Raw genomic sequence first — 25,372 nt, 5'->3', positions numbered from 1 at the left:
ACATCAATAACACAATAATAGCAAGAGATTGTAATGCCACACTTACAACCACAAACATATCAACAAGACAGAATAAGGAAGCAATACTCTTAAATGACAAGCTAGATAAGATATATTTAATAGACACCTACAGAACATTCTACCCAAGAACTATAGCATATACATTTTCCTCAAGTGCTCTTTGAACATTCTCAAGAGTTGACCATATGGTGGGACACAAGTCATCTTGTAAAGACTGAAATCATACCAAGCATTCTTTTGATCATAATGTCACAAAGCTAGAAATCAACTATTTAAAAAAAGATACATGTTTTAAACACATAGAAGATTAAACAACATACTTCTCAGTAACCACTGGGTCAGAAATTAAATAACCTGGAGACAATGAGGACATACGCTATCAGAATTTAAGGGATGTAGCAAAAGTGGTTGTAAGAGGGAAGTTAATTGCAACACAGACCTACATTAAGAAGTAAGAAACAAATAAGCAATTTAATATTATATCTATATCACCTTGAAAAAGATGAACAAACGAGACCCAAAGTTAGTAGAAGGGAGGAAATAGTAAAAGTCAAAACAGAAAAAAATGAAACTGAAAACAAACTTACAAAAGATCAATGAAGGGCCTCCCTGGTGGCACGAGGGATTAAGCACCACACTCTGAAGCAATCCACAGCCTTTATAGCACGAGTTCGATCCCTGGCCTGCCGAGGAGCAACCCACATGGTGAAGTAGACCTCTCCTATCTCACCCGCTGCTCCCCTCAGCAGTGTATTTCGGTTAGTTTGCCTGTTCTGTTCCCTACTCTGTCTCTGATGAATCCTCTCACCACCACCCCCGCCGCATCTCTGGCGTGTGCCCCAGCTCTTGTACGCATAAATAAATAAATCTTTAAAAAAAAATCAATGAAGGGAGAGACTTAGTCTGGGCCTTGCAGATTTATTCTCCTCTCCATCCCAGCCCAAGGCCTCTCCTGCAACCATGACCCATCATATCCTCAATCAGGTCAGGAAGCATCCTAGCTTACCCCCTCTTTGTATTCATTGGAGCTGGAAATACCTGAGTACCTCTAGATGTCAGTTAGGACAGAAAGAAGAACCCAGAACCCTGGAACAAACTGGGTCCCAATCATCAATACAAGTTCTACTCGGTGAATGTAGATTATAACAAACTGAAGAAAGAATGTCCAGACCCTGAAATTAAACATTTCACTACAAAGCTGCTAAAAATACTTCACTATAAAGCTTCCAGAAGCCATCTGTACAATTTTCCCTTAACCAGAAAATATTTCTCCTCTAAATGCACAAAATGATGTTGGTGATTTATGTTGGGGTTTACACTGATCAGTAAATATCTGAAACTTGAGAAAAATTAGTGAAATTAAGAGTGGGCTATTTGAGAAGACAAATAATATCAATAAACTTTTAGCTAGATTAACAAAGAAAAGAGGAAACTTTGAGGCTCTCCCTGGTGGCACAGCAGTTGAGCGCTGGGTTGCAAGGCTCCCCGCAGCCTATGCATCACTGGTTCGATCCCTGGCCGCCAGAGGAGGGTCCCACATGGCGCGCAGACCTCTCCTGCCGCCCACTGCTCCCCTCAGCAGTGTATTTCGGTCCTGCCTGCTCTCCTCCCTGCTCTGGCTCTGGTGAATTCTCTCACCCTCCCACGCTTCTGACTATACCCAGTGCTTGTATAAATAAATAAATAAATAAATCTTTTTTTAAAAAAAAAAGAGGAAACTTTGATAAATAGAATTAGAAATGAACGAGGAAAAATTACTACAGATAGCATAGAATACAAAGGATCATAAGAGATTACGATATACTAATAAATTTGATAATCTTGAAGAAATGGATAAACGTTTACAATACAGTTTATCAAGACTAAAACAGGGGGCCTCCCCGATGGTGCAGCGGTTGAGCGCCACGCTGTGAAGCTGTCCGCAGCCTCTGCAGCACCGGTTCAATTCCCCACCAGCCAGGGAGAACCCCACATGGTGCAGCAGACCTCTCCTGCCTCGCCCGCTGCTCCCCTTAGCACTGTCTTTGGTCCGTCTGCCTGTTTTGTTACCCTCTCTGTCTCTGGTGAATTCTCTCACCCTCCTGCCCCTCTGACCTGTACCCCAGTTCTTGTATAAAATAAATAAATCTTTTTTTAAAAAAGACTAAAACAGGAAGAAACTATACTTGAATAGACCAATCAATATTATGGAACTTGAAAATGGTAATAAAAAATCTTCTCCTTCACCAAATACGGGATCAGGGGAAAAAAAACAATTAAAAAACAAAACTAGCAACAATAAATCAGAGACATTCTGCATAGGAGGTGGAAGGAGAGGGATCAAAACAGCAGGTGGGAAGAACACAAGGGACTATGGTGATGCTTCATGGGTGAATTGGTGGTGGGACTATGATGGGGACTACACTTGAGAGGTGAAATCAAACATCGTACAAAAATGAATAATGATGTACTATAAATATATAAATCTTCTTCCCCTAACCCCTCTGCCAAAAATGAAAAAAAAAAAAAACCCAAAACATCTAGGATCAGACAACTTTACAAATAAAATTTATCAAAACTATACTTTTATTTTATTTTTATTTTTTAAAAAGATTTCCAAAATGTCCTGAAGGATTATCTTCAATGTATTCTTATATATATATTATATATATTTTTTAATTTATAATATATATATATTTTAAAAGATTTATTTTATTTATACAAGAGCTGGGGTACAGGCCAGTGGCTTGGGAGAGTGAGATGGTTCACCAGAGACAGAGCAGGGAGCAGAACAGGCAGAAGCACTGAAAGCACTGCTGAGGGGAGCAGTGGGTGAGACAGGAGAAGGTCTGCTGCTCCATGTGATTCTCTCCCTGGCCGGGCCAGGAATTGAACCTGAGCTGCAGAGGCTGCGGACAGCTTCACAGCGCTGAGCTCAACCTGCTGCGCCACTGCGGAGGCCCCAAAACTATACTTTAAAAAAAATATTTATTGAGAAGAACTGGGTGTTGGCCAGAGGTGTAGGGAGTGAGAGGATTCACCAGAGACAAAGTGGGGAGCAGAACAGGCAGATCTACTGAAATATACTAGAGAAGGGAGCAGCGGGTGCCATATGTGGTTTAGCTTCTTAGCTGGGGATCGAACTCAAATTCTAGTGGTGATAGTGCTGAGACTTAAACCCTAGGCCACCAGGAAGGCCCTATGAAGAATACTTTCTAACACATTCTATGGTACCAACATTATCCTAACACTAAAACCAGAGATAGCACACACAAAAAGAAAACTACAGACCCAACAACCCTGATAAACACCGATGCAAAGATTCTCAACAAAATACTAGCAAATCAAATTCAACAATATAGTACAAAGATTATACATTATGATGAACTGCTATTTATTTTAGCAAAGCAAGAATGGTTTAATATATGCAAATCAATTGGTATAATACACTACAGCAAGAAAAGGATGTATAAAAACAATTGATAATATCAATAGATTCAGAGAAAGCATCTGATAGATTCTCACCCATTTATGATAAAAATTCTTAACAAGATTGGAATAAAAGGAACCTACCTCAGTAGAACCCAATAAAGATCATATATCATAAACCCACAACCAATTTTACACTTAATGGTGAAAAACTGAAAGCTTCCCCCCTTTTTTTTTAAAGATTTATTTATTTGTTCACACAAGAGTTGGGGTACAGGCCAGAGATGTGGGGGGTGAGAGGATTCACCAGAGACAGAGTGGGGAACAGAGCAGGCAGATTGACCGAAGTACACTGCTGAAAGGAGCAGCGTATGAGACAGGAGAGGTCTGCTGTACCATGTTGGCTGCTCCCTGGCTGGCTGGGGATGGAACTTGTGCTGCAGAGCCTATGGATCGTGCTTCATAGTACGGTGCTTAACCCCTTGCACCACCGGGGAGGGCCAGCTTTCCCTTTGAGATCAGGAACAAGGCAAAGATGCCACTGACACCACTACTGCTTATGTAGCATTCTTGACTTGAACTAGAGCAATCAGTCAAGAAGAAGAAATAAAAGGGGGCCTCCCTGGTGACACAAGGGGCTAAGTCTCAGCACTATGAAGCTATCGGCAGCCACTGCAGAACAAGTTCAATCCCTGGCCAGGGAGCTGATCCACATGGCAGAGCAGACTTCTCCTGTCTTGCCCACTGCTCCCCTCAGCAGTGTATTTCTATCAATCTGCCTGTTCTGCTCCCCACTCCATCCCTGGTGAATCCACTCACCCTCCATGCCTCTGGCCTACACCCCAGTTCTTTTTTTTTTTCAAAGATTTATTTATTTATACAAGCACTGGGTACAGTCAGAAGTGTGGGAGGGTGAGAGAATTCACCAGAGCCAGAACGGGGAGCAGAGCAGGCAGACCTTCGAAGTACACTGCTGAGGGGAGTAGCGGGCGTGGCAGGAGAGATCTGCGCGCCAAGTGGGACCCTCACCAGCAGCCGGGGATCAAACTGGGGCTGCAGAGGCTACGGGCAGCTTCGCAGCGCAGCACTCAACTGCTGCACCACCGGGGAGGCCCCGACACCCCAGTTCTTGTTTGCATAAATAAATAAATCTTTTTTTAAAAAAAGAAATAAAAGGAATCCAAATTGGAAAAAAAATGCAAATATCATTATTTGCAGACAATACAATAGTATATATAGGAAACCCTAAAGATTCCACCAAAAAACTCTCAGTAACAATATATTAAGCCATGGGTTACAAAATTAACATACAAAAATCTGTTGCAGTTTTCTATACAAATAATAAGTGAGAAGAAAAGGAATGAAAATAACTCCATTTACGATCATATCAAAGAGAATAAAATACCTAAGAATTAATTTAGTTAAGGAGGTGAAGAACTTACACAATGAAAACTATAAGACACTATTGAAGGATATAGAAGCAAACATAAAGAGATGGAAAGATACTGCATGTTCACAGATGGGGAGATTTAATATATTAAAATGATGATTTTTTAAAAAAAAGATTTATTTATTTATTTATGCATACAAGAACTGGGGTACAGGCCAGAGGCGTGGGGGGTGAGAGGATTCACCAGAGACAGAGTGGGGAACAGAACAGGCAGATTGACTGAAATACACTCCTGAGGGGAGAAGCAGGCAAGACAGGAGAGGTCTGCTGCGCCATGTGTGTAGCTCCCTGGCTGGCTGAGGATCAAACTTGTGCTGCTAGGAGGCCCTAAAATGATGATTTTTACTAAAAGTAACATATAGACTTAATACAATCCCCATTAACAGTCCAATATCTTTAAGGAAATAGAACAAAAAAATGTAATACTTTATATGGGCCTCTCCGGTGGCACAAAGTGTTAAGCAAAGCACTGTGAAGCTATTGGCAGCCACTGCAGCAAAAGTTTGATCCCAGCCGACCCAGGGAGCTACCTACATGGAGCAGCAGACCTCTCCTTTCTCGCCCACTGCTCCCCTCAATAGTGTAATTAAGTAGATCTGCCTGTTCTGCTCCCCACTCTCTCTGGTAAATCCTATCACCGCCCCCCTCCACCCCCCATGTCTGGCTGTCACTCCAATTCTTGTATGCATAAATAAATCTTTTTTTAAAATGTTGGCAAATGTTGCTGTGAAGGTATTCTTTTAAAGGGGATATTTAAATCAGTAGGCTTTTTTGTAAAGCAGATTATCCTCCATAATGTGGCTGTTCTCATGAAATGAATTGAAGACCTTAAGAGAACAAGACTGAGATGTCATTCTAGGAACAGGGAATTCTGTCTTCAGACTCAGAACTGAAACATCAACTCTTTCTTAGGTTTCTAAACTACTGGCCTGGCCTGCAGATCTCCATCTCTGTCTCTCCCTCTCCCTCCCTCTCTCTCTCTCACACACAAACACACACACTTTTAGTTGTTTCTCTGGAGAACCCTGGTGAATACATTGTCAAAATGCCAAATCAGAATGTGATTTGAGAAAGGATTTATAGGCTGTTTTGGCGAATAACAAACAAACTGGGGGTTATAGTTTTGACATCAAAATATTAGAATTTCTAGTATATTGCCTAATTAACCTATAAATTGGCATTTTAATCAGGGCTGTGTTAGAAAATGGTTATGGATTAAGCATATACATAGTTTGTGCCAATTTTTCCCAGTTACATAGCCCTAATACTGCTTAGAGGACTTCATAGCATTCCTCAGGAAAAGAAGACACACTTTGGAGCATTGCTGTCCTGTGGCATTGCCTATGATGATGATAATGTTGTATAATTATGCTATCCAATACAGTAGCCACTAGCTACATATGGCTAGTATGACTGCAGAGTTGAATTTTAAATTTTACTTCATTTAAATTTAGTTTAGGGGCCTCCCTGGTGGCGCAAGGGGTTAAGCACCGCATTATGAAGCAGTCCACAGCCACTGCAACACGAGTTCAATCTCCGGCCAGCCAAGGAGAAACCCATATGGCAAAGCAGACCTCTCCTGACTGGCCCGCTGCTCCCCTCAGCAGTGTACTTCGGTCAATCTGTCTGTGCTATTCCCCATTCTGTCTCTGGTGAATCCTCTCACTGCCCCCCCACCCCCCGCCCCGGCATCTCTGGCCTGTATGCCAGCTCTTGTATGCATAAATAAAATAAATCTTTAAAAATAAATAAATAAATTTAGTTTAGGGGCCTCCCTGGTGGCGCAAGCGGTTAAGACGCAGCCTGTGAAGTTGTCCACAGCCTCTGCAGCACGTTTTCGATCCCCGGCTGGCCAGGGAGCAACCCACATGGCTCAGCAGACCTCTCCTGACTCGCCCACTGCTCCACTCAGCAGTGTACTTGGGTCGATCTTCCTGTTCTGTTCCCCACTCTGGTGAATCCACTCACCCCCTACACCTCTGGCTTGTGCCCCAGCTCTTGTATGCATAAATAAAATAAATCTTAAAACAAATAAATTTAGTTTAAATTTCAATAATGGCATGTGGCTATTGTAATGGAGAGTGCAGAAATTTACGAAGTGGGGTTGGTTAAAATGTCAATTCAGTCTCCGAATAAACTGGTTGAAGAGGGAAACATTGGAAGACATCTGGGGGTTGTCACACCCTTCTGGTTAGCACCTGTCACTTATATTTTCCTAGTGTACTTGTTAGTTAATGTTCTGCTGCTAAAATGTAGGTTCCATAAGAGCAGGTGCTGCCTGTGTGGCTTATACCACCTGGTATACACAACATTCACTGACACTTGAAGCTGTGTGAGAGTGGCTAGTTAGGGAGGCACTGGCCAGCCTTACAGTGCCTGGGCACCACCTGGCTGCAGGCCCCAGTGGCCTACCTGCTTGCTTACCTGTCTGCATGAGCACAGAGGGTCTTGAGCTTGGGCCTGGCAGCATTTTTCCTCTGCTGGGCTGACATCCCATCATTTCTCCGGAGAATTTTCAGAGGCACACAATCAAGCAAAATCTGAAAGAGAAACTGCTATGTGGACAGAGCTATGAGGACACAGCTATGGTTCAGGACTTGGTCCCACATACTGCCCCCCTCAACCAGCAGACTCAACCCTGCTGACTGCTTGCTGACATAGGTGAGTGGTTTCCTTCCTGTCACACCCATACCTCTACCTGACTCTGAAGGCTCTCTGCAAACTGGACCCTGTTATCTCTGTATCCCATCTTTTCTTTCCTTTTTTTAAGGATTTATTTTTTTATACAAGCACTGGGTACAGTCAGAAGTGAGGGAGGGTGAGAGGATTCACCAGAGACAGAGCGGGGAGCAGAACAGGCAGACTGACAAAGTAAACTGCTGAGGGGAGCAGCCGGCGCTGCAGGAGAGGTCTGCGCGCCATGTGGGACCCTCACTGGCGGCCGGGGATTGAACCGGCGCTGTGGAGGCTGCGGACAGCTTTGCAGCCCAGTGCTCAACAGCTGTGCCACTAGGGAGGCCCTGTATCCCATCTTTTCTATGGGGTAGATATGCTTGATTTTTTGTTTCTGGGCCTTGGTGTATGCTGTGCCCCTTCCCATTAACTGGAATGCTCCATCTTCTCCCCCTTTGGCCCTGTCTGGATCCCATCCCTCCACAGGAAGAGTCCCCTGAACCTTCCAGCCCTCACTTATTATTCCTATGTCCTACTTGGAAACATTTCCTGGGTGGCAGGAGACAATGTAGGACAGAGAGATCATTTCAGACATACTAGGACCCATGCTAAGGTCAGAGGTGGACAAAGGGAACCCTAGGAGGCTCGGGAGCTGGTGTCACAGAACAAAGATTATTATGTATGACACAGTATGACACAGAGCTTTGGAGAATTGGTTATCGAACCACTTCCCCTTTTTGCCTCTATTTCCTCATCTGAAAAATGGGGATAACAACATCCAACATAAGGGTCCAAGAGATAACACATGTGAAGAGCCTGGCCAGGGGCCGCTTTTCCTTTATCATTCCCTGAAAGTCACTTAGCAGAGGCCACTCAGGGAGCCGCGCCTTCTCTCCCAGTTGTTATACTCCTTCCCAAGTTTTAATTATTCATTAGCATGCTTACTTGTTTAATCTGCCATTATTCTATAGTTCAATGAGGGCAAGGACCTCCTTTTGTTTGCGAGTCTCCTCCAACATTTTATGTAGTACTTCAATACATAAGTAAATGAAAATGATGATTAGCTCTTTGGACAGCTGTCTTCGAATAATTCAAATTCCCAGGTTTCCAGGATAATGTTGATTTTTTCATCATTTTATTAGTGTTTTGGGGGAAATGTTATTCTTTCAGATCACTCCATTCTTTTAAAGACAAGGCATACTTAGACCAGTCTGGTTGCATTCAGGATATTTATCAAGTTTGTGCCAAGGACAGGGGTCTGCACTTCTTACCTGCTTGGCTTACCAGGGAAACCTGGTATTTACAACACTCACTGACCAATCCCCTGGACTGTCACTTGAAGCTGTGTGGCCTGGTAACACAGTTGCCTCTGTCTTTGCCTTTGAACACCCCCTGCCCAGGTGAGAACGGGGGTCTGTCATTATCATTATCGTGGAGTGAGTTCCAAGGCCTCACAGGTCTGTTCTAAAGAGTAAAGATCCTGCCTTAGAAGATGGAACACCCGTGTATCTGTGCAAGGTACTTGTCTTGCATCTGCAGTTTCATGTCATTAGCCAGGAAAGAACTGGATAACTTTGCTGCTGCCTCTCATGGGGCGTATTCACAGGAGAGAAGCTTTTTAACACAAAATACAGCAATTAATAGGAAAAGGCTCTCAGTAGCCACTTCCTGTTCAGACTTCGGTAACTTGAAGGCTGGACAGCCTGAGATGGGAAGTGGCACCCCTCAGGTCAGGTTTTTAACCTTTCTCCTGCTCCCCAGTCTCTCCTTTACTCTTAGGTATGAGGTACTGGTCCTGTACTTAATTGTGCAGGCATTAGTGATTAATTCGAACAACCAGCTTGAGCTGTGTGAGCTCAGGCAAAGCATTCTGAGTTGGCAGAGACTTCAGATCTCATCTGTGAACCAGATACAGACCAATCCATAGTGGGGAGAGGTGGAGCAGCCTGGAACAGAGTGGACACTCAGCAAAGGTTTGCTTCCTTTCCCCTCTTTCAACAAGACTATCACCATGATCACCACCTGCATTAAACCCAGAAACTTCTTCCTGCTGCAGGTGGAGTTGGGGGATGGGCCCAAGGAGGCAGGAACACTGTACTCATACTGCAAGTCCCCCAGCAGACTCTATCACTTCCCTTCCAGGGGATGGTCAGGCCTAAGAGGTTGTACTAGCCAACAGTTTTGAGAGAGATAATCTAATTGTTACACAAGTGTTTGAGCAATTTGCTATGTGTTAGGCATTTTCTAGGGGCCAGGACAAGTGAGAAGAAAGCAGTAAAAAGCCATTGAGACTAGCACACTGTCCATAGTTGTTTTGGATCTTTCACTTGACCCTTTGAGAAGCTGGCAGGGTTGAAAATCCATTCACATATAATAACTAGGGCCGGAGAGGGCAACTTTGTTCTCATTGTCATTTAGCTAGTTAGTGCAGGGCTGGGTCTACAACCCACGTCTGTTTTTGTGTGAAAGGTACGTGTGAAAGGTTTTATGTGAAAGGTTTTGTGTGAAAGGCAGTGGAGGTATGTGTGATGAATATGCACTGAGCTAAAGGGAGACATCACACTCTCTTTCCACTGAGAAATATCACCTTTTTGAGAGAAGCCACAGACGCTAGAGTTGAAAGTGTCTCAGAGATTATAACCCATACTCCTCTTATTCACTGATGTTGATGGCTGTGGCTCAGAGAGGGCCAAAGTCATACAGCAAGCAAATAGCCAAGATGGGACCAGAACAGGAAAAAAGGGGGATACTAATACTCCAGGGGGGCAAGGTAGAAGGGGGAAGTCTTATTCTTCCAGGGACCCTTAAGAGACCAACCCTCTTACAACCTCAGCGGAACCACGTCTCCTTTTCTTTGAGCTACTTTTTCAACTGTAAAACCCACTCCTGTCTCTGAGCAAACCATCTTTCCTCACAGTCCTAAGGTCATCAGAAAACAAAAGCAAGCATACTTACTGGTTTCCTGTCATCAGAGGCTTGGTGCGCGGGCTCAACTAAGATGCATGCTTTGGTCCGTGAGGTTAGGGCTTGGGGGGCCCTTCTGGAAGTCTGTCAATGTCCCTAGTAGTAGGACTCCCAGAACCTTTTTGTCTGGGAGAATCTCCAGAGAGAGGCTCTTCGTAGTGCTTTGGGTAGCTCCGCATCTACCGGTTGTCAGCAGTTTGTGCACCTGGGATGGGACAGGAGCCCCATGCTCCTTAGTGATGCCCGACTGGACAACTCTTGAAAGCACAGCTGGACCAGGCAAGAAGGCCCAGGGCTGTTTGAGCTCTGACAGGGTCCTAGGGGCTCCCAGCTCACATCTGCAGCCTCTGTGGTTCTCACAACCACCCGTTTCCTCTGACGGCATCACAAACCATAGAGGAGCCACCTTCCCCAAGTTCCTGTTTCTGGGGAAGAAGCAGCTGCCTTGTCATGATCCTGGAGGGAGAGGTTTTTCTCTGACTTTGTGGCTTGGTCTTGCCCCAGGAACACAGAACTAAGGTAAATAAACAGGAATTTTCCATTCTTGCCTGATCATAACAAACACCTGAGGGGCTTGTTAGTGTGTGAATCTTGGAATCCTCCCACATCTTCTGATTCTAAGTCACCAGAGATGCAGCCTAGGAACCTGCATCTTAAAATATACCGAGAGATTCCTTTGACTAGCCTTGAATGCTGTGACCCAACTTTTAAAATGTATAGGAATTCCCTGAGGATCTTGCTCAACACTTCTAGTTCAGTGATTTGGTGTGGAGTTCAAGATTCTGCAGAACAAGTGCCAAATGATGCCCCTGCTGCTGGCCGGGGGGCCACACATTGAGTTGTAAGACCTAAACAGTGGTCCCCAAGTGTGGTCCCCAGGCCAGCGGTTTCTGCATCTTTGAGGAATGTGTTCGGCACATACATTCTCAGGCCCCATCTCAGATTTACTGAATCAGAAACTCCACAGGTCGGGCCAGCAATCTTTTTACAAATCCTTCAGGTGATTCATTCTGTTGCACACCTCAAGCTTGAGAATCATCCATAAAATTCCTAGCTTATTAACATTTATATAAACATACCCCTTTGCTGCCCTTCTATTAGAAAGCTTGGTATTGCTGGAGGCAGACTTAAAAAAAAAAACACAAAATGACTCCTGACTTCAGTTCACACTACACAGCATTATCCAGGTTTCTGCAGAAGGTTGGTTTGAGATTTACATCTATGAACAGTTGGCATGGAGAACTGAAGGAGCAAGAGTGGAGATGCAGCCACTCAAGTTCTAACCAAGATGTTAGGATGGGTGACAGCCATGAGATGTGGCCCATGGCAGGGAGGGCACGGAGCACAGGCCCACCTCCTGCTCCTGCCTCCAAACCATTCTGATGGTTTGGAGTATGTGAATCTTGGAATTCTTTTTTTTTTTTTTTTTAAAGATTTATTTATTTATTTATACAACCTCTGGGTACAGTCAGAAGCGCGGGAGGGTGAGAGAACTCACCAGAGCCAGAGCAGGGAGCAGAGCAGGCAGAAGGACTGAAGCACACTGCTGAGGGGAGCAGCCGGCGGCAGGAGAGGTCTGAGCGCCATGTGGGACCCTCCTCAGGTGGCTGGGGAGCAGCCGGGGATTGAACTGGCACTGCAGAGGCTGCGGGCAGCTTCACAACCCAGCGCTCAACCGCTGCGCCACCCGGGAGGCCCGGAATTCTTTTTTGACAGGCAAATCTTCAGACTGGTCTCAAGGTGAGGTCCATGCATGAGGCAGGAAGTAAGGAATGATCATTTCTGGACTCTTTTTTAACAATTCCACTATATACTCTCCCTTTCCAATCAGGGAGGCACCTAAGAATCAGATGCTTACTAGTTTGTCAATCATTTGTAAAGTAGTTACTTCTGGGCCTGTTCCTCACCCATAAAATGGAACTAGCATGTAGCTAACTGGTTCAATAGAAGGAAATATACAGGAAGGTGCTAAGGACCCAGTTTATAGCAGGTACCTGATGAAAGGCTGAATAACATAAAAATGTATTTATTTTGGAAGAACTGGGAACATTTTTCAAACTATATGACCTTGCTCAAGTTGCCAACTCTCACCAGCTTGTTTGTAAACAAATACCATCTACTGTACAGAGTTGCCATGAAAACTGGGTGAGACCACATACATGGGAGTTTTACACAATCATCTTGTGTAGAGGCTACATGGCCACTTCCTTGCCTCTCACAAAGCAGGCACCCAGGGTTTTTTGGACTCAACAGGCGGAAAGGAAGTGAAAATAAGAGGAATGAGTGAGGTAAGGCCCAAATGGGAGCACTTAGGTAGGGCTTGACTCCAGGTACAAGGCTGAAGAGGGAAAGTAGGCAGCCACCCATTCTGAGTGTGGCCAAGACACTGTGGCCAGAGCAATGTGTGTGTTTTTTTTTTTTTTTTAAGATTTATTCAGTTATACAAGAACCGGGGTACAGGCCAGATGTGAGGATGGGAGGATTCACCAGAGACAGAGTGGGGTACAGAACAGGCAGACTGATGAAATACACTGTTGAGGGGAGCAGTGGGCACGATAGGAGAGGTCTGCCACACCATGTGGGTATCTCACCGGCTGGCCGGCATTGAACCCGCACTGCAGAAGCTGCAGACAGCTTCACAGCGATGCACTCAACCATCTGTGCCACGAGAGCAGTCCCAGAGCAATGTGTTTTAAGAGCAACTGTGACCATCAGATCTCCTCCAGAACTGTGTCGGCCTATATTGTCAGGAATTCAGCGTGGTGACCTGTATCTGTCCACATTCATCCGTTTCATCTCCTCCACCAGAATGAACAATGTGCATGTCATTTTACAAATCCTCTTCTGACACAGCAATCTCCATGTACTATGGTAGCAGTAGCTCCTGGATCATTCAAAACTCAACTGAGATAGTAGTCTCCTGAAATTTATTCTTTTTTTTTTTAATTTATTTTTTATTTATTTATACAAGCACTGAGTACAGTCAGAAGCGCAGGAGGGTAAGAGAATTCACCAGAGCCAGAGCGGGGAGCAGAGCAGGCAGAAGGACTGAAGCACACTGCTGAGGGGAGCAGCGGGCGGCAGGAGAGGTCTGAGCGCCATGTGAGACCCTCCTCCAGTGGCCGGGGAGCAGCTGGGGATTGAATCGGCGCTGCAGAGGCTGCAGGCAGCCTCACAACCCAGCACTCAACCGCTGCACCACCGGGGAGGCCCTCCTGAAATTTATTCTTGGTGAGTACGAGCCATTTCTGGAGAAACACAGCCTGGTCTGTTTGAGGAACCGAGACAAGTAGTTGCAGATGATTACATGAACAGTAGGACCAGGCACTCCACACAGATGGTCTAGCAGAAATGTGGAACACCTTTCCAAGACCAGAGCTTCTCATTGCAAGCAGTCAGGCTTCTCATGATTTTAAGTTTGAGGGGACTACAGCATGTCAAAGAACCTTGGGATTCAATCCTGGCTGGGCTGACTATTATAACCTTGGGCAAATCATTTATCTTGAGCCTTCATTTCCTCACTAGATGGGATAACAATCAATATGTGAAAATGTTCAACATGGAGCCCATATATAGTAGCCTCAGTCCCACCCTGATTCCCAGTGAGTGTCTTGAAAGAAATAATACCAGCAATCAGGTAACAATGAGACATATACAGCTTTATTTAATAATCTGTAAAAAGTTGTACTTGGGCAGAGTAACACATTCCCTGTCTCAGCAGAAAGCGAACACGGTGTCTGACATGGCCCTTCCTAAGGTTCGGAACTGTGACCCTGAGCTTACATCTCAATGCCCTCAAGAGCTGTGCCTTCGCTGTGTGGCAGCTGGTTTCACTCTCCTCCCAGTGATACTTTCTGGCTGGCAATGACCCCCTCACATAGCAACAGACAGGAGGCTGAACACAATTTTACCTGGACTGGCTGCCCTTACAGACCGGGCCCTTTTCCTCCTACAAAAAGGGAGTTCACTGGATTAAGAATCTTCCCGAGAAACATGTTCTGTGTCAATTTCAATTAGCTTCCATTAAGTTTTCTGAAATCAAGATTGTCTTTATTAAACATTATCAGGTTAGTATTTGTTCCTCTCCCCCAGCTATTTCCTCACCATCTATGTAATTTTCAGGCTAGACCTCTTCCTTTTGGGGACACAGAAGGATAGAACACTCTCTATTAGAGAGCTGGGAGACACTTTTTACAGATGTCTGGTAAGTGGTATTAGACACTGTAAGGATAGCAGTTCTGCTCTGGCAGAGTGGAGGTCTGGTGTTTTATTCTGTGCAAAGAGTCCAGTAGTGAAGCCACACTCACTTCTTGGGAAAAATCTCCATGTTGCATGAGAACGTCATGTTAGAGGGCTGCTGAGAAAATATCTCCCTCCCTTTTGTTTATAGAATATGTGAATTCATTCTGACAGGAACAGGAGGCTGGCCACACTATAACAGGTATCCTTCTAATCGATAAACAGCCCAAAAGCAATTATGATCTGCCACATTCTTCAGACCTGCTCTCTCCTGAAGTCACTCTGCAAATCTTGCTGACCAATTTGTAACCAAAAGAGAATGCAGTGGCCTATCCAACCTAGAAACCCATTCTGCATGTTTCCCCTAAAAACACCATTGAAAATCAAAAAAGAAAAAATCCCTTTTTTTTTTTTGCAGAAGCTCTACAAGAAAGCATGTCTAAAATCACAGAACTATGCACACACAAACACAGACACGCGTGCTCACACACATACATCAGGATCAAAGAATCTTATCAGATACATTGTTAGGAAAGCACAGGAAAAAGCTGGCAAGAGAAGATATGGTGATTTGATCAGCTAAAGATGTTGGAATGTTACAGTAATGGCATGGAAGTGGTTCTTGGTACATACAAAAAGGGGGGGTGGACAGGCAGAAAGAATGATAAATCCAGGATACCAGATAGAGTCAGTGGCCATGCAGGAGTTAAAGATAGTAGATGCCAGTTTGCTGGATGAAATGTTATATAATGGAGTGGTCATTTGAAGGAGAATGGACTTGTATGGTCCAAGGGAGGAGCATCTGCTTAGCAGGACAACTCCATGGTCTGGTGTCTGTCCAGAACATCAGGGGACTCAGAGGATTCTTGAGTTCCATCTGAATGACTGCTGGTGACAGATCGGCTGAAGGCACTTTCTCCAGAGCCGATGCTGCTACTCGAGATTGAGTGGGTTCGTGATCGGGCGAGCCGGGTCATGCTGGCAGATGGTACTGTAAGAAAGAACCAAGAGGACTAGAAGATGTAGCCCTGGTTAAGTCTGGCTAAACTAGAATGTTCATAAAAGGCTTTATGTTTAGCTTTCCCAACCCATTTAAGGTGACACCCAGGATAAGATATAGCTGTCTTCACTTTGCATTATTTGCTCTAGGTAGCAGTAATATGCAAGGCTGCTTTGATCACAGGTTGGAATTTCAGCTGATTCTAGTCTGAAGCAGATCAAGGAGGAATCTAAGTCCAGAGTATAGCTATCATACAGTGATTAGGAAAGAGGCTTTAGGAACCAAATAGGTAACCAAAACCTGCAGTGCATGCAAGATTAAACCAAAAGAAAGACAAATCACACAGGTATGAAGGTGTTTCACAAACACAGTGCAAGCCCGATACAACGAGACTACCACCCGTGTCCACAGGTGACCCTTGCTACCTGGGGAGGAGATATATAGGAAGGTATGGTTGTAGGGGAGGACAGATGGGCCTGCAGGCGGTGTCTACACAGGCAGTGAGGTAAAGGCTGCTGTCACGAAAGAGCTCTGGGGGTGGGTGTTTAACTCAGACTCTTTTTCTGTCACTACTTTAGTGCTAAGGTCCTTGTGGCTTGGCCAGGACAGGGTGTTACCTGGCATAACCTCCCTGCCTATGTTCTTGAGGCACCAGCCACACCTCCAGGTGTCGTTTCAATGCGGGAGTCTGAAGATGCCATCACCTGCAGAGTTCCCTGGGCACAGGCTCTCACACTCCTATTTAGAATCAAGGTTGCTCCTGTGTCTGGGGTTAACTCAGGGATCAGATGGTGGAAGAGGTACCCTACTTATAAGTTTATATAAGTTTTAGCTGTTGCTTTGTCTTTGAATTTGGGATAAGAAGCCTGGCTATTATAACCCATTCCTTTCTTCCTCCTGAAGAATCAGGGCTGGGCCTGTAGGCTGAGGCACAATGAGCCACGTTCTATCGGGCTCTCACTGTACAGGAAAACCGCGGACATGCTGCAGGCAGCCAATGCAGCCAGGAGAGCGTGGCTAGAAGGCGGGGGCAGGGCCAGCATAGAGGAAGGTACCTGACTCGGTGCTCAGGTGACTGAGCTGCACATACGGGACTGGAAGCAGGATGGACACAGGAAAAGGCAGGTTAGTGACCTGAAGAGTGCCAGTGGCAGGCTCAACTGCCTGGTAGACACTGACAGAATACTCTAAGCCAGGGAGGTTTTATTTTAAGGTCCCAGAGAGGAGGTGAGATTGACTGATGCTTCAATAGTACTTTAGAGGATACTTCTCTCAACTAGTCAAAGGCTATCCACGATAAATTCCATCCTGTTCTGTGCCATAAGTGGGCTGGAAGATAAGCTGTTTCCTAGGAAAGGAATGGGCTAAGAGAGGGACTTCTGCTCTTAGTGAGCCAGAAGGAGGTGGGTGTGGGCTCGGTTGGTAGTAGCTCACAGACAGGATGACACAGCCACTCTAGACAAGACATACATGGTCTGCCTGCCAGGTGCAGGGCTGTACCCAGGACTCAGCTGCTATCCAGGGCAGCTCCCCAAAGGCTATAATCCACACTGATATCAAAGATAGGAGAGAAGTCACCTTATTGGGTAAAGAGCTCTGTACCTGGATAAGAGGGTTTTTCTTCCTCAAACTCCAAGAATGAACAACTACAGATATTCTACACCAATGAGAATGCTTGGGGGTCTCACAATACAAGGGACCAGGACAGCAGCACATAATAAAGACATATTCTCGGACTCACTCTAAAATACTCTGGAAGATCATTGCCTGTCTGGAATGGATTTACCTGAGGCCATTACCTTTTTTTCTTTTGGAGTTACCACCGTGTTTCTCTAGGCCAGGAATCATTAGCCAGCTGAATTGAAATGCAAGTCATAATTTCAGATTTACAGCTAGGGCAGCCTACGCTTCAGAGGTTGAAAACATGGGCTCTGGAGTCATACCGCCAGGGTGTATCATGGCTCTGCAGCTGAATTGTTATCCTGTGCCTCTTTGAGCCTCGGTTTCCTCTTTTATACATTGGGACTAATAACAAAACTTACCCCTCATGGTTATAAAGAGTGTGCCTAGCACAAGTTAAGTGCCTACTAAGTGTTACATAGATGGGCACATGAAAGCTCCATCAATATTTCTGTTTCTACTTGACTTTATGCTGGCTGGCACAAATGTTATGCCCTGAGAATTGTGGGATCCCTAGATGTCAAAAAGACCCCATTCATCAATAAATTCTTGCAAGACAGAAAATTGTGTATTACTCACTGTAGCCCATTCCCTGCAAAAAGTACTTGAAGGCCTCGGTGAGCTTCCCAGGCTAGGGGGGACAAAGTAAGAAGGCATTAATCTTTGCATAAGCAGAGAGACAAAATCAAATAGGTGCTTTAAAAAAAAATCTCATTACCTGAACTACTTGGGGCAGTCCACCACAGTCTGCCATCTAGAAGAGGAAAAATACGTAAGTCAATTAGAATTGTACTTAAGAGAAATGCTTGGACTATCCGTAGCCCTTTCAAATAGGACAGGATTGTTAAATTCATGTTTAACTGCACCCAAGTATATATCTTATACAAAGACTCAGATCCTGAGAATAACCTTGGATATAAATTTGAAAAGGTTACTCAATATTTATTAATCAGTAAGATGCAGGCTCTAGCCTTCAGGCCCAAGGTAGGAATTTTTTGTTAGGGGTGATAGTGAAGTTAACGACTACCTTCAATCACAGTTATGCCTCCACCTGAATAATGTTATTTTCAGAATTCTCAAATAGTGTGATCCTAACTTCCAGAGTACCAGGCTTTCTAAATTTCTTTTAAACTCTTTATTATCATTACTCCAGGACTAAAAGAAATTTCTCCAGTCAGGTAATGATGCTGGATTAGACCAACTGTTTCAGTGATGCAGCTGTTTCTCACTTCATAAATCTTTACAGCAGGTTATTCTCACCTGTGAAAGATTTCTAGTATTAAGTTTTGTTAACATGCATCAGAATTATCTAGAGGACTTGTTAAAACTGACTCTTGAGTTCCTGCTCCAGACATTCTGATTTAATAGGTTTGGGGTAAGGCTTAAGAACCTGCAATTCTAACAAGCTCCAGGGAGACAGATTTTGATAGCCAATCAAGAGCCCACCCTCTTCCTTCCACCTGTTACACATATTCTGTGCTCAGATAGCATCCTATCAGGGTGGCTGGCATTTTTTTTTTAAAAGGAGATACGAACCCCATGGTTTCTAGTCACTATCATGAAAACTGTCCTTAGGGTAGACTGGAATGCCACAGAAGACACAAGAGTTTGAGGTTAACAAGATACAGTGCCCTGAAAATTTTAAGCATAAGATCAGGAACAAACACTTAACTGATTTAAAAATAAAAGACATTTGAAAATCAAAATCTCTGGGCCTCCCTGGTGGTTAAAGTTTCAGCATTATCACCAGCCACTGCAGTATGAGTTCGATCCCTGGCTAGGACCTAACCCACATGGTGCGGCAGACCTCTTCTGTCTTGCCTGATGCTCCCCTCAGCAGTGTATTTCAGTGGATCCACCTGTTCTGCTCCCCATTCTGTCTCTGGCAAATCTTCTCACCCCCTCATACCTTTGGCTTACACCCCAGTTCTTGTGTGCATAAATAAATAAAAATAAAATCTTAAAAAAAAAAAAAGTCAAAACCTGATAGAAACACAAAACAGTTCCCATATTCAGAGACAGTATATTGCAAAAGACTGTTTTCAAGCTGGATAGCTATCAAATAGCTGAAGAATCAATTCAATCATGCTATTGTAGATGGCCATTTCTTTTTTTTTTTTTAAGATTTATTTTATTTATACAAGAGCCGGCGTACAGGCCAGATGTGCGGGAGGGTGAGAGGATTCACCAGAGACAGAGTGGGGAATAGAACAGGCAGACTGACGAAATACACTGCTGAGGGGAGCAGTGGGTGAGACAGGAGAGGTCTGCTCGCCATGCGGGTTGCTCTGAGACCGGCAGGGATCGAACCGGCACTGCAGAGGCTGCGGACAGCCTCACAGAACTGTGCTCAACCGTCTGCGCCATTTCTGATGCCAAATAACCACATCTATGGCTACTATAAAGTTTTGTGCTTTTGGAATACTGATGCATTTCTGCAGTAAAAAACTAATTTGAAACCACATACTTAAAGAGTATTCATATTTTAGACTTAGTTTGTCTATCACCTGGACCTCAGAGCACTGAGTTTTATAACCTCAAAGCATTAATCTCATGCTTCATTTCCAGGAACTATGCACTGCTTACAATGACAGCACTTCCCTTTCAAGCACAGTTCAAAGAGAAAGGGAACAAAGCAGAGATCTTTCAGGTTGAGAAGCAGCAATAAGAACAGAAGACCAGCACTTAAATGTATAGAAGTTCAAACTAGGTCAGGTGCCTAAACATTTCAATAGAGGCTCTAAAAAAGCTAGGTTGAATTCTTGCCTGGGGTACAATCAAAAGAAGGAGAAACTTGACACTAACCCTAGAAATTCAGTGAAAGAGTTGCTCTCTATTTTTGGTAAGAAAAATTCCATCTGCCCTCATCATTAGAATGTTACCAGAGGTTTCCTTACCAATATAATGGATTTATAGCATGTAAAGATTTTTCATTATCTTAATTCTTACAATACCATAACATGATGCTTATTAAGTTTTTAATGATATAGGAACATGCTTAAATCAAAAGTTGAGGAAAACACAGACAGGGCTATAAGTACCTATGAGCTTAATGATATAAAAATATATAGAAAAAAACACCACTATTTTTACCTTAGGTTGTTTACTTTTGGGTGGTTGGACTATGGGTAATTTTTATTTATTTAATTCTCTCTACTAGTCTCTAATTTCCAATCTTTTACAACAAGGATATATTCAGTAAAAAAAAGTTAAAAAACGAGTAACAGAAAAGTTTTCCTTCTTTCTGAGCAACTAGTCCACAAATAGAGCAATTTAAACTATGTGTAAGTTGTTCACAATGGTTGGCAGTAAAGAAAGAAGACACATTATTACCTTTAGCAAAGTCGTATTTATAGGGTTCAGACGAGAATTGCATTCAACCTAAAAAAAGAGAAAGAGAAAGAAAATAATTTTATAAGTTGCTAGAAAAATAAACATTAACTTGGTTTGAGAATGATCTTCCAAAATCAATAGCTCAGTTAGGAAATGGGTAAACCAGCCCAAAAAATTATCAAAATACAAAGTAAGAAATAAAATGTACTTTATATCTGATATTTCTTAGTAGATCTAAAAATCTGGCTAATTTCATGTTCTGAATCTATTACAGTAGAGTCACCAAAGAACTACAAGTTGAATCTAGTTCCTCCTGCTGGCTACATAACATGGGACAAGTTACTCACTTCTCTGAAGTGAACTGAACCATGTTCCTCTCCTGCTGGGGTGTGTTGATGGCTTCACAATGACTCAACCCCGTGCAACTTCCCTGCCCATTTCTCACCCCTCTCCTATGCCCTGGCAATAATATTAGGTTTGCTATTCCTCACACCCTGATTCTTTTCTCCCACAAGGTCTTTGGCTATACCATATAAAGTTGTACCACTCTAGGGCCTCCCCGGTGGTGCAGCGGTTGAGTGCTGGGTTGTGAGGCTGCCCGCAGCCTATGCAGCGCCGGTTTGATCCCCGGCTGCTCCCCAGCCACCGGAGGAGGGTCCCACATGGCGCGCAGACCTCTCCTGCCACCCGCTGCTCCCCTCAGCAGTGTACTTCGGTCCTTCTGCCTGCTCTGCTCCCCGCTCTGGCTCTGGTGAATTCTCTCACTCTCCCGCACTTCTGACTGTACCCAGTGCTTGTATAAATAAATAAATCTTAAAAAAAAAAAAAAAAACTCTTAAAAAAAAAATAAAGTTGTACCACTCTACAATTCTTCTCTCACAGCAGACATCATGATTAAGAACAACAACTTTGTGCATTTATATTTTGGGGATCTAGTACCCTTCAATACATGGAATACAGGGAATCCAAGTTAAAACTCTAATGGGGCCTCCCCCGGTGGCGCAGGCAGTTGAGCGCAGCACTGTGAAGCTGTCCGCAGCCTCTGCAGCGCAGGTTCGATCCCTGCCATCCGGCGAGAATCCCACATGGCGAAGCAGACCTCTCCTGTCTCGCCCGTTGCTCCCCTCAGCAGTGTGTTTCAGTTAGTCTGCCTGTTCATTACCCCGCTCTGTCTCTGGTGAATCCTGTCACCCTCCCGTGCATCTGGCCTGTACCCTAGTTCTTGTATGCATGAATATATAAATCCTTTAAAAAAAAGTAAACTCTAAGAACAATACTATTTTCCTATTTTAAGTACACATGTTTATGAGAAAATGTTTTTGATATTTTATAGTACATATCTTCAGTTTTTTAGCCAGAAATGACTGGCTAAAACCTTACAAAACCCCTCCTTGATGAATTGGGATGATCAACATAACTTAACTACCTTTTGGGAATTTTTTTTTTAATTTAACGGTTATTTGCCTCTGTTTTCAATCCATACCATGTATTTTACATCAGACACAGAATATTTTACAAGGCAATTCAGGGAAGTGTGAATATATTCTATCCTCCACACCTATCTCACTCTTTCTGCCCCACAAATTTTTTCACCTATGTCTATGCCTCTGATAACTCATTAGACTCGGATAGTGATTTATAAAAAGAAACATACATTTGGTCTTTTTTTTTTTAATTTTTAATTTTTTTAATAGAGGCATGTTTTTATTTATTTATTTTGTTTTGTTTGTTTGTTTATACATGCACTGGGTATGGTCAGAAGCGCAGGAGGGTGAGAGAATTCACCAGAGCGAGGAGCAGAGCTGGCAGAAGGACCGAAGTACACTGCTGAGGGGATAGCGGGCGGCTTTGCAACCCAGCGCTCAACCGCTGTGCCACCGGGGAGGCCCCATACATTTGGTCTTAATTACCATTCCTGTTATAGAGCTCCTAAAACCCTAGGAATTTCCAAAGCGGAGAGTTAAAAAGGTGTCTTTTGTTATGTTAATAAGGCCACTGTTGGACCATCCCTAGGTAACCTAAGGAAGCAGGGAGGCTGCCAGGGGAACCAACCATGTGATTAGAGGGATGGATCTTTCAGTCCCACACCCTGGCCTGTGGGAAGGAAGAGAGACTGAAAATTGGGTTCAATTATCAATGTCCAATGATTTAATTAATTACGCCTGTGAATGACGCCTCCACAAAACCCCAAAAGGTGAACCCTATGGTGGCACAGAGCCCTCTCAAAGGAACAGGGTCAGAGAGATGGATTGATGGACCATGGAGGTGCAGGGAGAGTGCTGCAACTGGAGAGAGCATGGGAATATATCTTATCCTGCTGGCATAATTTCCATCTGGCTATTCCTAAGTTATATCCTTTTATAATAACCAGCGATCTAGTAAAATGTTTTTCAAAGTTCTGTGGGAAATTAATCCAACCCAAAGAGAGGACTGTTGGAACCTCTTATCTATCATGGATCAGAAGCACAGGCTCCTGAAGGGTGGTAGTGGTCAGGGATTAAGCCCTTAACCTGTGGGATCTGAAGCTATTTCCAGGTAGATGGTGTCAGAATCAAATCAAGTTAACCATTTAATGGTGGAAAAAACCACCATGCATCAAGAACTGGTATCAGAATTGTAGATGCCCTTTCCAAAAAGCCTTACTCCCTAATGTTTTGCCCCTAAGCAGGATTGAAGTGAAGTCTGTCCAAGGAAACCAGGTAATTTTATTTTATTATTATTATTACTAAAGATTTATTTATTTATGCATGCAAGAATTAGGGTACAGGCCAGAGGTGTGGGTGTGGATGGTGAGAGGATTCACTAGAGACAGAGTGGGAACAGAACAGGCAGGCTGACAGAATACATTGCTGAGAGGAGCAGCAGGCCAGACAGGAAAGGTCTGCTATACCATGTGGGTAGTTCCCTGCCAGCCAGGGATCAAACTTGAGACCTGTTGCAGAGGCTGCATATCGCTTTATAGTGCTGTATTTAACCCCTTGCACCACCAGGGAGGCCCGGAAACCAGGTAATTTTAGAGATACCTAGTTAAACTATATATGCTATGGGAAGATAAGCTAACAGACATGAAAAACTGTCAACTGGTGACGTGGAACAAAATGGATGAATCTTGAGGTGATTATGTTGAGTGAAATCTGTCAAAAAGTGAAAGAGTTTGGATGGTGTCACTCTTATGTGATAAATACCCAAAAGACAATTACAGGCAAACAACAGAAAAAATTAAAATGTAACTCAGCTAAAAGAAGATAATGGTTACCAGAGGAAATAGGAGAAAGGGTGAAGGGAATGGCTGAGGGAGGCAGATGGAGTACAGGCAAGGGTGATTTGGTGGAGGGAATTTAAAAAAAACTGTGAACTTCCTTTGCAATCAAAGAAGTACAAATTAAAACTTTGGGACACCATTTTTAACTTAACAAATTAACAACTAATAAAACTTAAAAATCCAACAGGGATTGGATCCTGTGAAATAGGCACTCTCATACATTGCTGATGGCAACATTCTGGTACATTCTTTTTTTGAATGGAATTTGGCAAAAAAAGTATCAAAAACCTCACGAAGGTTTATGATTTTTGACACATTAATTCCACTTCTGGAAATTCAAACAAGGGTAATGATCAAAGATTCAGCCAAAGATTTTGTAAGGATGTTCAATAGCAACATTATTAATGTTGCAAATCAGAAAAAAAATCAAAATAAAAATAATGTTAAATAAACAAAGTTGCATTTATAAGACTGAATGTTATAAAGAAATACTGACTTTATAATGTGGAAAAAAACTATTAATAATGGTATATAGTCAGGTCCCAAAACTGTGATATATTTAATACAATATAATCTGTTATCTTGGAGTAATGGGACCATAATTTTTATCCATGTCCTTCTATTTTCTGATTTTTTTTCATTTTCTCTCTTTTTAACAATGTGCTGTATGCTTGAAAGGAGGTAGGAAAAAAAATGTGGGCTCTTAGCAGCCATCCAGCTTGCTGGTACAGCTCCAGATTTATGGTGGTTGCAGAAGGCTGAGGCTGCGAGAAATCTGACAATTGTTTAATTCTGTTTAGTCTGGCAAATGGTGCTTAAACTGTACTACTTGCCACAAAGTCAACTACATCACACAAACCAATTACGGACAACACTGATCCTTCCTGATGAAACCTAGTGATTGATGAAATGTGGAATTCATTTTCCAAAATGTATAACAAACAGCAAACCCTGATATGTGTAATTCAAACTAGCATTTACCAACTATTTCTAGTTCACCAGTACTATGCTATATATGCTCTATTCTATTTTATTGTCATTCATTTTTATGTCAGGACATACTTACCACAGATTCAACTGCAGGTGAATTGTCCCCAACCACCAATAAAGTAGAACACCTGAGGGAAAACAAAGTAAGAGGTGACATTCAGCAAGCAGTGCATATACTTAATCCCTTGGACACTGAATTCCTCTAATAAAGGCAATGATATTTAGCAACTTAGTGGGGAAACTCAGGGACTTACTTTAATGTCTTTGACCTGTTATCATTTTGGCCCAGAATGGGTCTTTCAATCTCCAGGTCTCTGCGTCTAGAGACAAAGGAAACAATGCCCATTTCAGG

The 25,372-nt window shown here is 43.4% G+C and overlaps 2 protein-coding genes across 16 annotated transcripts in view; both read right to left on the bottom strand.

The window, feature by feature from the left end:
- SLA2 (Src like adaptor 2) overlaps positions 1-10,897 on the bottom strand; it is a 29,148-nt gene extending 18,251 nt beyond the window's left edge. For 2 of the 3 annotated variants that reach the window (XM_037495526.2, XM_037495533.1), the window contains exons 1-2: positions 10,508-10,897; positions 7,304-7,419 (exon numbers count right to left, since the gene is read on the bottom strand). In XM_037495526.2, coding sequence (XP_037351423.1) covers positions 7,304-7,379 — 76 coding nt within the window. In that variant the 5' untranslated portion in view covers positions 7,380-7,419; positions 10,508-10,897. Of the gene's footprint in view, positions 1-7,303; positions 7,622-10,507 lie in introns of those variants that run through there. The other variant, XM_037495541.2, reaches the window with a different exon arrangement.
- Positions 10,898-14,005: 3,108 nt separating this feature from the next.
- NDRG3 (NDRG family member 3) overlaps positions 14,006-25,372 on the bottom strand; it is a 69,197-nt gene continuing 57,830 nt past the window's right edge. For 5 of the 13 annotated variants that reach the window (XM_037495513.2, XM_037495511.2, XM_037495515.2 and 2 more), the window contains exons 10-16: positions 25,275-25,340; positions 25,097-25,148; positions 20,769-20,816; positions 18,154-18,189; positions 18,015-18,066; positions 16,811-16,849; positions 14,007-15,746 (exon numbers count right to left, since the gene is read on the bottom strand). In XM_037495513.2, coding sequence (XP_037351410.1) covers positions 15,562-15,746; positions 16,811-16,849; positions 18,015-18,066; positions 18,154-18,189; positions 20,769-20,816; positions 25,097-25,148; positions 25,275-25,340 — 478 coding nt within the window. In that variant the 3' untranslated portion in view covers positions 14,007-15,561. Of the gene's footprint in view, positions 15,747-16,810; positions 16,850-18,014; positions 18,067-18,153; positions 18,190-20,768; positions 20,817-25,096; positions 25,149-25,274; positions 25,341-25,372 lie in introns of all 13 variants that reach the window. The other 8 variants (XM_037495514.2, XM_037495517.2, XM_037495520.2 and 5 more) reach the window with 5 other exon arrangements.

The sequence above is a fragment of the Talpa occidentalis genome, unplaced genomic scaffold (genome assembly GCF_014898055.3).
Source record: "Talpa occidentalis isolate TD23 unplaced genomic scaffold, MPIMG_talOcc4v2.1 talOcc4.10, whole genome shotgun sequence".
Classification (NCBI taxonomy): Eukaryota; Metazoa; Chordata; class Mammalia; order Eulipotyphla; family Talpidae; genus Talpa; species Talpa occidentalis.
This window is presented reverse-complemented; position numbering and strand designations above follow the sequence as displayed.